This window comes from Tachypleus tridentatus, chromosome 2, assembly GCF_004210375.1.
Source record: "Tachypleus tridentatus isolate NWPU-2018 chromosome 2, ASM421037v1, whole genome shotgun sequence".
In the NCBI taxonomy this organism is placed as follows: domain Eukaryota; kingdom Metazoa; phylum Arthropoda; class Merostomata; order Xiphosura; family Limulidae; genus Tachypleus; species Tachypleus tridentatus.
Window position 1 is genome coordinate 66,753,350 of NC_134826.1, and position 15,524 is coordinate 66,768,873.

At 31.5% G+C, this 15,524-nt stretch overlaps 1 protein-coding gene across 15 annotated transcripts in view; it reads right to left on the reverse strand.

Moving 5' to 3' along the window:
• The window catches only part of LOC143244075 (E3 ubiquitin-protein ligase TRIP12-like), a 104,210-nt gene that overhangs the window by 47,906 nt on the left and 40,780 nt on the right, over nt 1-15,524 (reverse strand). For 12 of the 15 annotated variants that reach the window (XM_076488114.1, XM_076488112.1, XM_076488110.1 and 9 more), the window contains 6 exons: nt 8,079-8,251; nt 5,744-5,824; nt 3,407-3,502; nt 2,406-2,593; nt 1,900-1,995; nt 337-429 (listed from right to left, as the gene is read on the reverse strand). In XM_076488114.1, the coding sequence (XP_076344229.1) occupies nt 337-429; nt 1,900-1,995; nt 2,406-2,593; nt 3,407-3,502; nt 5,744-5,824; nt 8,079-8,251 (727 nt within the window). Of the gene's footprint in view, nt 1-336; nt 430-1,899; nt 1,996-2,405; nt 2,594-3,406; nt 3,503-5,743; nt 5,825-8,078; nt 8,252-10,761; nt 11,388-12,850; nt 13,095-15,524 lie in introns of those variants that run through there. The other 3 variants (XM_076488122.1, XM_076488120.1, XM_076488119.1) reach the window with 3 other exon arrangements.

Here is a 15,524-nt window from a genome sequence, read left to right on the forward strand (position 1 = left end):
TGTAATCCTTAAACAGGATAAAGGAATTTATGTACTATATGTAACACAAAGGTCAAATATTATGATTAGCACATTACCCCATTTTGTCTCATAACATTTTTCAAATATTCAAATGTACAATTACTAACATAAAGCACTTGGAGTTGACACATTCCTAGAACTTGCAATAAAAAACATAACTGTAGGAATGCCACAATATTATAAGCAAGAATTCATGGAAAACACAGGTATAATAAACATACATACAGCATAAACAGCAACTAATACATATAACACAATAGCAACAAAATTACACTATACAAATACAAAAAAGAATGGTAATACAAAGATACTTACAGCATGTAGAATAGCCTTACTGTGTCTGCGAGACAACATTTCTAAGGCTGTAAGGGACTGTTCTGCAACATCCATACACTGAATTACTTGCAACTACAAAACAGATATAAAAATGTTTCTAAGTTTTGAAACTGCACAAAGATTACAACTTTCTTCATTCAGCAATTACATGGTACTAGAAGAAATGCATTCCCATGGGTGGCTGTTTGTGCTGTTAATTACTAATCATAGTATTTGTACATTATTGAAAAACATTTAGAAAAAGTGAGCATTTACTAAAATAAGGAATTTACTTTTCTGGGAAGAGTGTTCGTATCATGTTCTTTAGTCATACGCAACTCTGCATCAAATTGATTGAATGAACATAAAGGTCAAAATTTATACAGATTTTATCAATATAAACGTTTTTTTATATATTAAAAGTGTTACCATTTATATATTTTTTATTAAAACTCCAGTTTCCCAGTACTACATTAAAAAATTACATCAATGAAGATAAAATCAAACTCTCACGCACAGCTGTAGTAAAAGTTCTGTGAAGAGTACTTTCTTTAAAACTATGTTCTGTGATGAAGTGGTTGTTACACATACTAGTTATTTTTATAACTGTCTGAATCTTGAATGTCTAAAATGTGAACTATTTTATGGATTTTTGTTTATGGTACCATTCATTAGATGGTAAAGGAGTTTTGGCTACCAACATAGATACTGACATACGTGCTATGTCCATAATAGTAAAATTAATGAACTACTACATCTTATATTGTTTAACAGTTGAAATATTTTAATTGCATTACAAGTGAAATTATACGCAACTGTTTTTGTTTAGGAGATGACATTCTTTCTTGGTATTATCAATGTGTGAAATACTGAATTACCATTTTTTTTGTTTAGGTTTGGTTTGTTTTGAATTTCATGCAAAGCTACTCCAGGGCTACCTGTGCTAGCCATACATAATTTAGCAGTGTAAGACTAGAGGAAAGGCAACTAGTCATCACCACTCACCACCAACTCTTGGGCTACAATTTTACCAGTGAATAGTGGAATTGACTGTCACATTATAATGTCCCCACAGCTGAAAGGGTGAGAATGTTTGGTGTGATGGGGATTCGAACCCGCAATCCTTGGATTAAGAATTGAGTGCCTTAATCACCTGGCCATGCCAGGCTCATATTATTTAGGAGTTAAGTGTTTACATGGTATTACTGATGAGTGAAATACTACATAGTACTTGTTCTGTTTAGGAATTGGCACATTTCCATGATTGGCTAAGTTGGTTCAGAATCCGGGCAAAGCATAAAAATGTTGTCATCATCATAATTTTTTTTAATCAGTCACAACAGTACCATCACTACCAACTATTCTTTGTTTAAAAACCATATGGAATTATGTTCCCTCCCTATGAATGAGATGGACAAAGAGATTTTCAAAAGCTTATCATTATCCGAAACATTACTTGATTGTAGAGTTCTTACTATTACAAGTTAGAATTAATGTTCAGTGCTTCTAATATCCTTTTTATCCCCAATTTTTCATAAATATATACACTCAAGCACTTTTTACCTTTTCTAGAAACACTGGTACAGCATCAACCACAACAGCAGAAGACCTGGGAAGAGCCTCCATCATGTACGTGAGAGCACGACAGGCATGATTCATCTAAATTAAGTTAATTTACAAGACTAAAAATTAATTATAGCAGAAATGAAATAATTGAGCAGGAAAGCACTTAATGGTTTTACACATTAAAAAGTGCATTCCTAATTTAATGACTTGATTTGGATTACTGAAAAGTATTTACAAGAAACAAACCATCAATAACTTATACTTCTATATCACCTAATGGTGTCTTAAGAACTTAATAAAAGAAAATATTCCATGAAGAATTGAGATATTTTATAGGTTTTATAGGAAGAAAAAAAAAATTAAGCTGAGGAAAATCAGTTCAATCTCGCCACACAAATATGTGTACCATACAAAAGTACCATGGAAAAATGTTATATATAACATGTTATGTTTAAAACTATTGTTAATTAAATATTATAGCTGTATTGTACCAGTACACTTACCATATCAAAGTTATGTTCCATAGATAGCAGATTAATTAGAGCTGGGACTACTTGCTTTACAGGAAAGCCAGCTAACGTATCCTCATTACCCATCACCAACAACTGACACATTTCCATAACAGCTTGTAACTGCTGGCCCTCATCACCAGCTGCCTGCAAACCCTGTACAAGTTGGTGAGCTTTGCCACCTAACAAAGATCCACAGTTTCTTGTACAAGAAATTTAGTAATGTGGTACATATTTTAAAACATATCAATACACTTGTAGCAGCCTTATTTTACAAAATAATTTATACTACTATAATTAACTTACATTTTAAAAATATTAAATTATAAGTAAATTTCATAGCATATTATGTAGGTGAAATCTGTTGTGTTGCATTACAGTTCCCAATCTGTTTACCCCATCTCCATTCTGTATAGTTAAAAATTTAAAAAAAATGCAAATAACTACCTTATACAACCACAACATTTATATGTTAAGATAATCCCAAAGTTACATAAAGCCAATTTCTAGGATCAATAAAGATTCTTCTTGTATTTGTGGGAGTTTTACAATGATCAGTAATATTTTAATAAATAAAGAGTGAATCCAGGTTAAGCACAGTATGTTAATAAAAACAGGAAACTAATTCTCAGTGCCATATCTTAAACAAACAACATTTAACAAGTTGTCTAATCTCAAAATATGTATGAATATAGGTGAGACTCAAAACAATTATAAAACTTACTAAAAAGGAAGAAACACTGAAGCCAAATTTATCATTTATCGAGTTAAGATTAGTTCTTAGAAACTCTACCCTTTATTCGTAATCCTGGAGGAAGAGGAAAAGACTAGTCATCATTACAATGATGATCCAATGGAGATTTGGATGTCTTTCACTCACCACTGTGGTGAGTTGACACATGAGACAGACTTACACCATAAATATATGATTATTAACTTCAGTGTCTCATCCACCTTTATACACTAAAGTGTAGAAATAGGTAGCAGCTTCTTACTTGCACTACTTCCCATTGACCGATGCAGTAAGTGCTGCATGCGTGGTCCTAAGGCTCCAAAGAGATGAGGAGGAAGGCCTCTTGCTTCGAGGAGAGCTATACAAAGCACACACACACAAACAAACAAAAAAACAATTACATCATCATTCACATAGTAAATGGATGAAAACAGAACAAATCTACAGAAACACTACATCATAATTTATACTGGTATTATATTTATTCAGGACTTCATTCACTTGTGTCTGTTTTCTCAAGAAAATACAATCCCTTGCCCAAATGTTATAAAATGACAAGGCACAACTTGGCAAAGGGATAAAATAAACATGCATTGTACAAAATTAAGCATAGTAATGTTGAAAATCCATGTAAGAATGAAACTCATCATATTCAATACAAAGCTTCTAACTCTTGACAATGTACCTATTATAAAAACTGTCAAGCATTGTACTTCTGCAAATAAGCCAGCACTTTCTCCTGGGATAATTAATGTCCAACTGGTGACAGACAAACAACACCACTACCAATTATAGGCTTTAGTAACAAAATTTATGCTCAACCCCACTACCCTGATGTGTACAAACATGGCATCAAGAAAGCATTTCAAATCACTTCTGCTACTTGCCATAAACAACTTGTCTCATACAATAAAATTATTTTAATGCTTAATTGGAATAACACTGTACTCAATTCATCCATTAAATAAAAATTACAGATTACATAAACTCTTCTCAAACCCCTTTAAGTCTGCTCTGTCCATGGGAAAACAATTATCCCAATAAAGGTAAGCCCTCTCAAAACCAATGAACATTTATCAAGAGCAGTTCACACCTGCACATCAAAATGTAAAGTAAAATAATATTTTGTAACATTCATTCTGTGAAATACTCAATAAAGAAAAACATTCAAAATGTTCCACCTTTCAATCATCTGCAGCTTTGAGGCATTTTTCCTACAAACAACACATTTTTAAATAATTTCTGTCTATCCCCAAAACATAGCTTTGTGATTTTTCAGAAATAATCATCTCTTGTAAACATGATTCATGTCTTATTACTCTCATTACTTTTTCCCTTGTTAATGATTCTATAATTTGGATAAAGTTGCTACATAGTAATGCCATGTGGTCTGAGCAATTACTAACAAAGCTCAAATGTGAAGCTAACATTTAAGATATTATATATCATATTAAGATTATAAATCACCTATGGCACCATAGACTAAACAGTGGTTAGAACCGTGACTTGTAGTTTCTCAAGAACTTGACTACATTGAATTCTTATAAGAGTGATCAAAGGAATCCCATACAAAGTTTAGAAAACTTTGGAAAAAAAATACTGATCTACCAATTTTTTAGTTTTTTGATCATTCTTTTCTTTCTCAAAAATGTTTTACTGTGAAATTATTCCTGTATGAAAGTTATTACAGCTACATAAATTTTCTATAACAGTAACACCAGATATGGGATGATCAGGTTTAATAAGTACAAGAGATTATGGCAAAATATAAAAAAAAAACTCAAATCTGTATTTACTGAATACCATTGTTACATTTATCATTTCCAAATAATGCATACAAATAACTTATTTTTAACTGAAAAAAATATATTTTTGAGGTACAAATTATCTTGACCTTAAATATTCTTAGCAAACAATCACAATATCTAAACTGACAGTGATTAAAGCATTGTAGTTTTGGAAACTGAGGCAACAGATACCAAATAAATCTGTCGTGTTTTGTCAGAACTGTTGACTAGTGCTATTGGCAAAGCAAGGGATCAAAGTTAGTTAATGAATGTTAAGCTGTAACTGGCTGGACATACAAATTGAAACTTTATCAACAATAAAATTTTTTTTTAAAACAGTGACTAACAAAACAATTTTGAGATTTCACAACCTAAATTTTTTTTTAGAATACTAAGTCATATTTAATGAATTTTTTAAACCCAAATTATAGGAAATTTTTAGTCTGTATTAAGTTGCATGCAATTTAAATATTTCCACTATGAGGAGGGAAAAATTACAGTATTTCAGTAATTCTAAGATTCCATAAGTAACAGCAAAGGAGAATATATTGTCAACCACACTAGATTTGCTATGTCCAGTGCCTTCTGTCCAATATCAGAGGTCATCAAGCCAGCTAAGATACAATACACAGTAGTGATCTAGTCACTGTACATCATTTTTATGCCATTAAAAAGTCAGATTTTTAAATTGAGATTTAACTACACAATATTTTCATTTATAACAGTGGTTACTACTATCATTTTATTTGAATTAATTTGACTAACACCACTACAGTCCAAAAACGTCCAAAACTTAATGTTAAAGAACTTGCCTTGTAGTCTACCCATTTCGTTTTCATCAGACTCACTATCTGCAACTGCTGCCATTGATGAACTGCTTACACCACTTGAAGCTAAACCAACATAAGGCAATCAAATGTTAGATGTCAATCATATTTCATACTAGTAGACTAATAATAATACATATTAAACTGTAAAATAAGCTATTCTGAGTAGTCACACAGCTTAGTTCCTATAAACACTACCATCAAACAGGATCACATGCTATCAAATAGGGCTGTGTTTGATGCTTTGTTAACCAGCCAGGAATTCAAGCAGTGTCTGATTTTACCTCTTGTTAACAGCAACTATTTAATAATGTCTGGATAGTGATCACATGGAAAATTTCATCTTCTGATTTGCATAATGTTCATTACTTAAGAGAGGTTATATTAAAAAAACAACAACACAAAACACTAAAATACGTCTTTCAGTGTCTTTTGTGCATTAAAACTGACTATTGTAGTAAATCACAGGAAGGTAAGTTTGGTTACTTCAAATAAATATACTGAATCTTTAGTAATCAATACATAAGAGGAGATATTAAAGAATAAGTAGGAACGATATATTGTCATTAATAATTTTAAAGTTCAAATAACTCTGAACAACCAATAAACTGGTGTTCAGCTTTTACTGGTCATATAAGATCCTTTATTATCACAGTTCTACTTAACATTTTAAATTATGTCTGAATGTTTTGTTTCATTTACTGTATTTACTAGTGCACAAGATGGCTCTTAATTATTTGAATAAGTTAATTATTTATTTGACGTTCAGTACGTAGGACAATCTATTGTTAACCAAGTCTGGGATGTTATTTCTGCAATGAAATTCTTAGAAGTTATTTTTTCAATTCTGCTTTCATTCTGCAGTAATAAATACATCAAGTTTTTTATGCTCTTCAAATGTTACATGCACAGCTCAATGCAGCATAACTTTATGTAATAAAATACTTTACAAAGTTTTCATCACAGTTAAGCTCCTTTGTGTTACAAAAAGTTACTAAGCCTTAAAATAGCTATCTGTAATAAACACACGCTAACAAAATTAGTGTATGTTAAAGAAAGTAAATGGTTTTGATATATTATCAATATTTTAATATGATGGATGAGGCTAATACATTTCCAATAAAAAACGTCTTAATTAATAGTAACTAGCATGCAAAATAGGTATCTTCTAGGTACGAAGAATCAAGACGTGATACAATAAGAAACATTACCGTAACAGTAGATGGCATTATGTCAATGTACTTACTCAAAACAGAAAATAAATGTAAAAGGAATACTATTTTGGTTAAATAAAAGAGTTCGTACTAGAACCATATCTTTGAACATGAGTATAAGACAAGGGGTAAAATCAGTCCTTGTTTTCAAAGAAGAGTTATCTTATACACTGGCTGATATGATAAATAGATTAAATGTAAAATAAAAAGGTATTCAATCAAATATACACTAGTAGTCATGGCAACGGCATCAGTAAATTATGAAAATTAGTATACCAAAGATTTAAGCCTTTGTTTGGTAACATATGATTAAGCTAGAGAGGTCAAAATCTGCCCTTCCTATAGATCTATTACCAAGTCCTTGTTCATATAGTTTGATGAATTTCCATTGGAAAGTACAAGAAACAACTCTATAAATACTCCATTTAATGATAGTATACCTCTTTATGATATGGAGAACAACAGGGTGTTCGGAAAGTCACTGTACACATGTATTTATTAACAGACCAAACTGCACAGTGACTTTCCAAACACCCTGTATTACAAAAATTGCCTTCAATTACACAGTTTGATATTTTCATATCTCATCACCTTCTTCACATGAAACAAAAAATTAAAAGTCCAAACTTAAGCATTCATGTTAAACTATGACAAGAGATTTTACTCTACAGGGTAGATAAAGGTTGCCAGAATTTGATCATTTTTAAATATTACACCTTACATACCATAATAAGAACAAAAATAAAGTGAATAAGCTGTAATTTATATTCAAAAAATCATTTTGCACAAGAATATTAATTCTTACACACACCTTAGAAATACAACCTTCCCTGCTTAATGTTTTCTGTTTTTATTTTAAACAAAATATTCAAAAACTTATTACCATCATAATATCCTAATCCTTTAATGCAAGGTTTTTAAGTAGGATTTGGAAAATTAGTAACCTTTTTTCTTTTCTTTAACACCACAATAACATCTTTCAATCACCAGACAAAACAGCCATGTTTAAATTATCTTACAACTATAAAAGTATCTTCTATTAATATCTTTTGAATACACATAACTTAAAAACACATTTGCTACTGCAGTGCACCATTATAACTTACTTGGAAGAATATTAGTAGAATCTTCATTGTTAAAAGTAGTCGATGTTCCCTCCTGTCCCGAGTCTGCTTCTGACATTCCACTCCTGCCAGAAGCTCCTTGTAGCTGCCCTGCACCTCTGTCTACACTACTAGAGCTTAACGCAGGAAGCTTGTTTGCTCGGGAGGACCGTCGACTGCAAAAGCATTGTAATATAATTTTGAACAATGCCAACTTTTTTGTTCCTTCAATATGAATGTCTGATGCAAGCATGTATCAGCAAAACAAATTCATTACATCACCCCCATACACACAAATAATAAAACAATATATTTTAAACAAATGAACAGTTCTTTTGGAAAACTGCAAAGTTTGCATTTCATCTCTCATTGTATTTTTATCTGAACTACCTATGTTGTAACCTTACACATCATATAAACCAATCAGTTAATCATAATTACAATTAATCTTACTGATTTTGGTGGGTTAAAGTGCATGTGTCACAGAATTAGATTCTAAATTTAATCAAATTACTTTTTAAATAAATTTCAATCTATACTTATACAGTCACATAGTCTTAATGGTGCTGTAGCTTCTATTTTTAGTTTTTCTTTCTTTCCTCTTACAAAGATTTCAGATTGATCAACCAATGATGTAACTGACAATCAGAATATAAACTTTCAACCTATTTATGTCCTTGCTTTACTAAAATATCACCATATTTGTTCAACACATCTTGAATGCATTCCGTTTTAAAAACAATGTCTAAATATTCTCTGAAATGTTCTTATTGGACCCGTTCACAAGAGTAAATTCTACAATATGTAGATCAGAAAACTTTTCAACCAACAGAAAGAGAAAATTCTACACTATGTAGATCAGATAATTGTTTTATTGTGGTAAAATCCAATAATTCATTGTTAGTAAATGATGTGTTAGAACTAAACACACTGTTTCCAGAAGTAATGAATGTTTCTTTACCTATTTATAGGTTATTTAGAAAGCTATGCAAGTTACAGTAGTTTTGGACATTCTAATCCAGCTAGTGTCCAAGGTAGTTTTTTTTTGCTTTCAAGACTGCATATGTGAATGCCACATGAATTATTTTTGGACAACCAAGGTAGTGGAGAAAAAAAAAAAAGTTTACAAAATTGATATCAAAAGTGCAAAAAGCCCCAAGACTAAAGTAAAAGTTCTTTGCTTTATGTACATCTATTACACATTCTTCAATAAAATATACAAATCAGAAACTTATTAGATACTAAGAGATAAATGAATTCTTCTCACAGATAACTATTTGAATGATACACCTCAAAAGTTTTTTGTTTAATGTAATTTGCATGGAACTTTTGTTTAATGATTTATTGCATTGCTATGATAATTACATGGTCCAAAAAGCAACAAAACACTTACACACTTAACCTGCAATAATTTCAAGGGAAGAAAATGTATTTTTATTTCCTATTTTTCAACTTTCACTATAGATGATTTTGGTACAGTTAGTTTTAGGGTAGTGAAAAAATGTATAAAGATTTATAAATAAAAACTATATTCAAGTAGGATGTTCTAGAGGTTACAAATGCAAAATGAAAACTTTTTTTTTTATGTGCAGCATACTTGTTTACTAAAAGCACAACAATTTTCATGAAGTTACATTAGTAATTCATATTTATATCTCTTGGTTACAATGTTGGTAAATTGCTCAAAATTAGCATTTCTGAGTGTTGCTCTTTAATCATTCCAAATATTGATTAATCAAAACTCCAGTTTTCAATTATTACCACCTTTGATTATTCCAACTGTCCAAGAAATCCAATCAATATATTGCTAGTATATTTGTTCATTGCAACTCAAAGCTACATACTGGATTATCCATGCCAGACTAATTTTTAGCCTTGCAAGTTTTCAACATCAAATTTGTTGCACTTTCATTAGTTCTAAATTATGTCAGTTATGAGACAATCAAACAAGCATATTTCTTCTTTACACATACATCTGCTGCTTTTTTTTTAAACAATTGGTGAGACCTTAAAATCAACCAAAATACTCAAATAGCTTTAAAAACAAGGTATGAAGTTTTATTCCAACAGTATTGAGGGTTAAGCCTAGTTTGGTTTGGAACTAATACTGCAATGTATCAGAAGTCTGATAAATATGAACAAAACTTTATTAGAAATGGTTTCTCATTCAATACTGTACCTGCTGTAATGATGTCAAGAGTCACAGATAAATATATCTTCATCCATTACACAAGGGAAAACGATATACCCTACTTAAAGAATATTATAAACACCAAAAACCAATTTCTGTATATAAATAATCCAAAAGAACAACTAACAAGAGAGTAAATATTCTTTCTGCTCTTCTTTCACCCAAATTAAAGAATTCATAAGCTACCTTGTTTTAAATTTTTATAGTTAGCTTATAGAGCAATGAATTTTTCATGTTAAATCATACTCTACATAAGAATATTTAACTTTTTTAAATGAATTTAGTACATCCATAAGTTTCCTTACTTTATATAAATTCACAATCAAGTAATAAAAAAGTACTTCTACTCTTACTTAGTCTATAACAGTCATTTTTCATATTTTCTATCTTCCTTTGGTCATATATAAAATTTTACACCATTGAAATTAGAAAAATACCAAAATGCTCCTCTCTCAACAATGTCCTAACACTATATAATTTGAGGTGAAGCCTCACCTTGAATGATGACTTTTAGTCAAAACTCCTCAGAAATGTTCCACGTTGCATCAACTTGTTTATAAGCATTCCATAAGCCTCATGATTACAGTACCCTCTCTGCTTGTCATTTTCAGAATGATATTACCTTAATGTTATACCAGCATTATTATCAAGCCTTAGTAATGCTTTATGCATGCAATTCTACATTTTACACTTGAAAGTCTGCATGTGAATTCTAGTTGGAAGAATAAACCCTAACATGATTGATGGTGTTTTAGTCACTGGAATGCTAATTTCACTATAATGCTTCCTACAAATAATTTTTTTGGACACTAAATTGCCATTCACATCATCTAATTACTTCATCTTCCCACCAACTACAAGATGTTCAAATTACAAATGGTAGAACAACTAACTAACTTTATAATATTCTTTGGTCTCTGGAACCATAGGTTATTTGCAGCTCTATAATCCTAGCTTTACTGAATAACATCTTCTCGGGACATTGAATTGACAGATGTGGTCCAGAGAAAAGAGCTCCAAAATCTATGGTCACTGAACTGACAGATGTGGTTCAGAAAAAAGGTCCACAAGATCTATGGATGCTGAACATCTGAGACACTGAATTCACGACGAGTGTCAAACTGTTGACAATAACATGAATACACTTTACAGTGTTCAAAGAAAATGGAAATACAATCTCCAAACTTGTTTTTAATTATAAGAACAGCATGCAAAACACATTCTGTAAAAATTCTTTAAAGTGCCTATGGCTTCAGACTTTTCATGCAACTTCCCTACTATGAATAAATATACCTTCATGCAAGTAACACACTGATAAAGTATTTTGGATAACATATTTCAAACTGCTATGGAGTTTTCAAATGCACAATCTTTTCTACATTCAGCATCTTAAAAATGGCTATATTGGGGACATCACAATTACAATTAAATCTCTTACAACTTAACTATATGATTTATTGAAAACACATCACATAAAGCTTTATTTAAAGAAACCATAATAAACATTTATCTCTAGCTTTTCCAGTTTATATAACAGGATTTGTTTTGAATGATACAATCACACTAAGTTACAGCCAGTGGCAACAGCTTTCACTCTATAAATGTTTTATTCTCAAATTTTAAAATAAGAGTTTAGCAGAGACTGAATATATATATATATATATATCTCAAATATTAAACGTTTTTATCATGACTCAATAGTAGTTGTTAAGTTACTAATAAGTCAAAGATTCTTCAAAAGTACACTAGATGATCATAAATTATATGATATAACAGATGCAGCAGTATATACTAAAAAAAGGAATTAAAATTCCATATATACTCCATAGTCATTTTATGAATACTACCAAGTTCTAGTATTTCTGCTGACTGTTTGGTTTGGTTTTTAACTGATACCAGCTTTTGTTGGAAAGAAAAAACCGAAGACAACTGTTCATCAAGGTTGTCACAATGTCAGCACAGTCATGAACACCAGATCACATATTTAAGCTTGGCATCACTTACTACAGCAATTATTTTGACAGATCATCTGCATTAAGCCAAAAATAAACTGGCCTTAAGGCCCAGCTTTGCTACTCCAAGATCTACTGGCAATGTAAGGTAGTCTTCAAAATTTGGCATAATAAAAAAAAAATAATAATAAAAAAGAACGCAGCCTGTTTCGATTCTTATCACTGAGGTCTACATGCTAGACTAGTCTCCACTAACGTGAATCAACCAATCATATAAAACCACTTCACAGTCTACATGTCAGAATTAAAATACTTCAAAAGTTACACGTTCTCCATGTCAGCTTTCAGTTGTGTAATCTATAGTATGTCCTTCAACCTTAAAAGTATATTTCTCATTTAGAAAAGTTTTATTTTAAAATTATCATTTACATCAGTATACAAGAATAACTTACGTCAGAATATTTAAAATTAAATATATATTTAAACATGCATCCACATCCAAGCCCTCATACATGTGGGCGAAGGGGAATAATTCCGAATAAGCTCGGGTCTCTGAATGTTACAATAAAACAAAACTCGAAGCTACACAGTGTGTGTTTTGCTTATTTATAAATACACCCTGTACTACTTACTTCCATGCAACGGTATACTACATCTATCCCAACAACTATAGATATGTTGACTTTTGCAACAGTTAATAAAGTTTTCAGTCTTAATAAATCGTAACAAGTTTAGCATCTGTCTCGATACACACACAATTCATCTAGCATAACACGCGAATTTTTCAAAATGTTACTGTAACATCCCCACAAAGCTACTACGGTGTTATCACCAAATACAACGTTTCTCGCCACTCGGCAACGCTGATACATGTAGCATTTGTTTTTGTTGTACTTTCACAACTGAGAGGTTCGGTAATTTGAGATCAGACGCCACCTACAGAACGTGTGAGACTCACAGTTAAGCGCATACGATGCTCACGTTCCTAACTATGGCAGGATACGTCACGTTTTCGTGTCTAACCAACATACGCAACAAGTTAGTCTAAAAATGTAAAAAGAGAACTTAACACTAAAATAAAAACCGCGATTAAAATACCATTGACATGTAGGTGCACAACGCAATTTTAATCATTTTGTTAATATTAAGCTGCACTAACAACATAAAAGTTGATTCTGAAGCGATTCATCAACAGAAAGTTTTGTTTTTCTCAACACGGTGGTTATAAGGTTTTTAATACACGCGCCGAGTGGGGAGGCAGTATTTTTAACGTTGGACACTTCGCATTTTTTCTCTTTGTTTTTTGGTAATGCATTCTTTAAACTGATTTCCCAATATCTTTAGCCCATAAAGTGGTTACGAAGTTTCATTGTAAATTTTGGATAATTTTTATATTACCCACCCATATTACCCATTACAGAAATTTAACGGAGTGCTTGTGAAAGGTAAAGAAATGTATTCGCAGATTCTTCAAATTGATAAATTTAATTAAGAAAGTGTTAGAACCACGAACTTACCACTGTTTATTATTATTACTTTAAAACATTTCGAATATCACACAAATATACTGCTAAGTTACACATGTATGGGAATAGATTAAGAGATAGAAAAGAAATAATTCACTGAAGTTCTTTGCTGAATGAAGAAATAAATTTTAATGCAAACACATAGCCATGAACAACTATTATAAATATCTCCTAAGAATTGTTTGATTGCTGTTATGTTAAAACTGATTAGTTATGGGGGGATTAGATCGTTGCAGCACGCAAACGGTTGCACTTTAGCCAAGCCATGTACAAAGTCCAAGGCTTGTTTTCCTTATTTTCCAAACACAGATGTTACGACAAGATGCCAATTCAGGTTCCGATCCCGTAAACTAAAGTTCGAGTTGTCGTAACTGGCCAAATGAAGTTATTAACTATACAAATGTTTAATTAAACCACGTTATTCTGTGTGTCAAGTCATGCTGACACACATACCCTTAACTGATGTTTACCAACTGAAGCTGTGTACGACTGTATCTTTCACTTCATATCTCTTATCACTTAAGGAGTAACGTACCAACTGGAAGGAAAAAAAAAAAAAAAGAGGGGAGCAACACACAAATAACTATACAATAAAACAATTCAATCCTTCAGGAAGAGAGGAGCAAACAATTAACCATCCTAATTCAGCACTGATAGACTAAAGGAAACTAGCCAATGTCACTCACCGCGAACTGTTGGGCTACTCTTTTACCAACGAACAATAAAACTGACCGTTACTTTGTAATGTCCCCACAGCTGAAATGGTAAGCATATTCAGTGACGTGGATTCAACCCCGCGACAACTAGATTTCGAGTCTAGCGCCTTAACTTCAGAGAAATATCTCAAATTTGGCATGTCTGTTTGTTTGTGATTAAGCAGATACACAATGGGCTATCTCTGCTCTGCCTACCACGGGTATCGAAACCGGATGCCACTGTGGGGGAACTGAAGTTTGTTCTATCGACACGTCTGTGGGAGTGCTGTATAACAATAAAATCACAGACACCAACCGACTAATACCTACAAACTACATACAAACATTTCTCAAGTGAAATATTTCTTGTACAAGCATTAACAGGAAATTTATCTGGATGCATAATAGGTAGCCTGACTACTAAGCCTACGTCCAATAGCACACACTTGAGAAAATTAAAACTTTCAAAAAGCGTTGAATTAGATTGCTTTGGGTACAGTTAAAAAAAAAAAAAGCTTAAAAACAGACAAGTGCTATTTGGAGATCGAAATATATTTCTGTATTAATCACACGTAATTAATCAAACCACATTATATCATAACACAGTGGATCATATCACATACACTATTCACAACGCTGTGAAAGGAAACAACACGATGGCAAAGATAATAATTAGTATCACTAGTTTGAATTCTTGTCTAATTTTTACATGAAAACTGGTTATTTTTTACTGACACTTGGAAAGTTTTAAACCTTATTTATCGTAAAATATTAAATATATTTTTAAAGATAGAATAATGAAAACATGTTACGTGTTACATCATGTTTAACAAAAATCTACAACAAATTAATTTTCCCGAGTTTCAGAAATACTGAACGATTTGTAACATACACGTGCTTTAATCTTCTGCATGCACGTGCACAGTGCATACTCGCATCCAGAAGTTTAAATGTTTACGAGAAACGTTTATTTAGTCAACACTTTAACCACGCAACTGACTTGGAAAGTGACGCCTAGAGCCTTTTTAAAACAAAACGACATTTTATCAGTTAATTATACTGAAGCAAAACCTAAGTTTAATTTT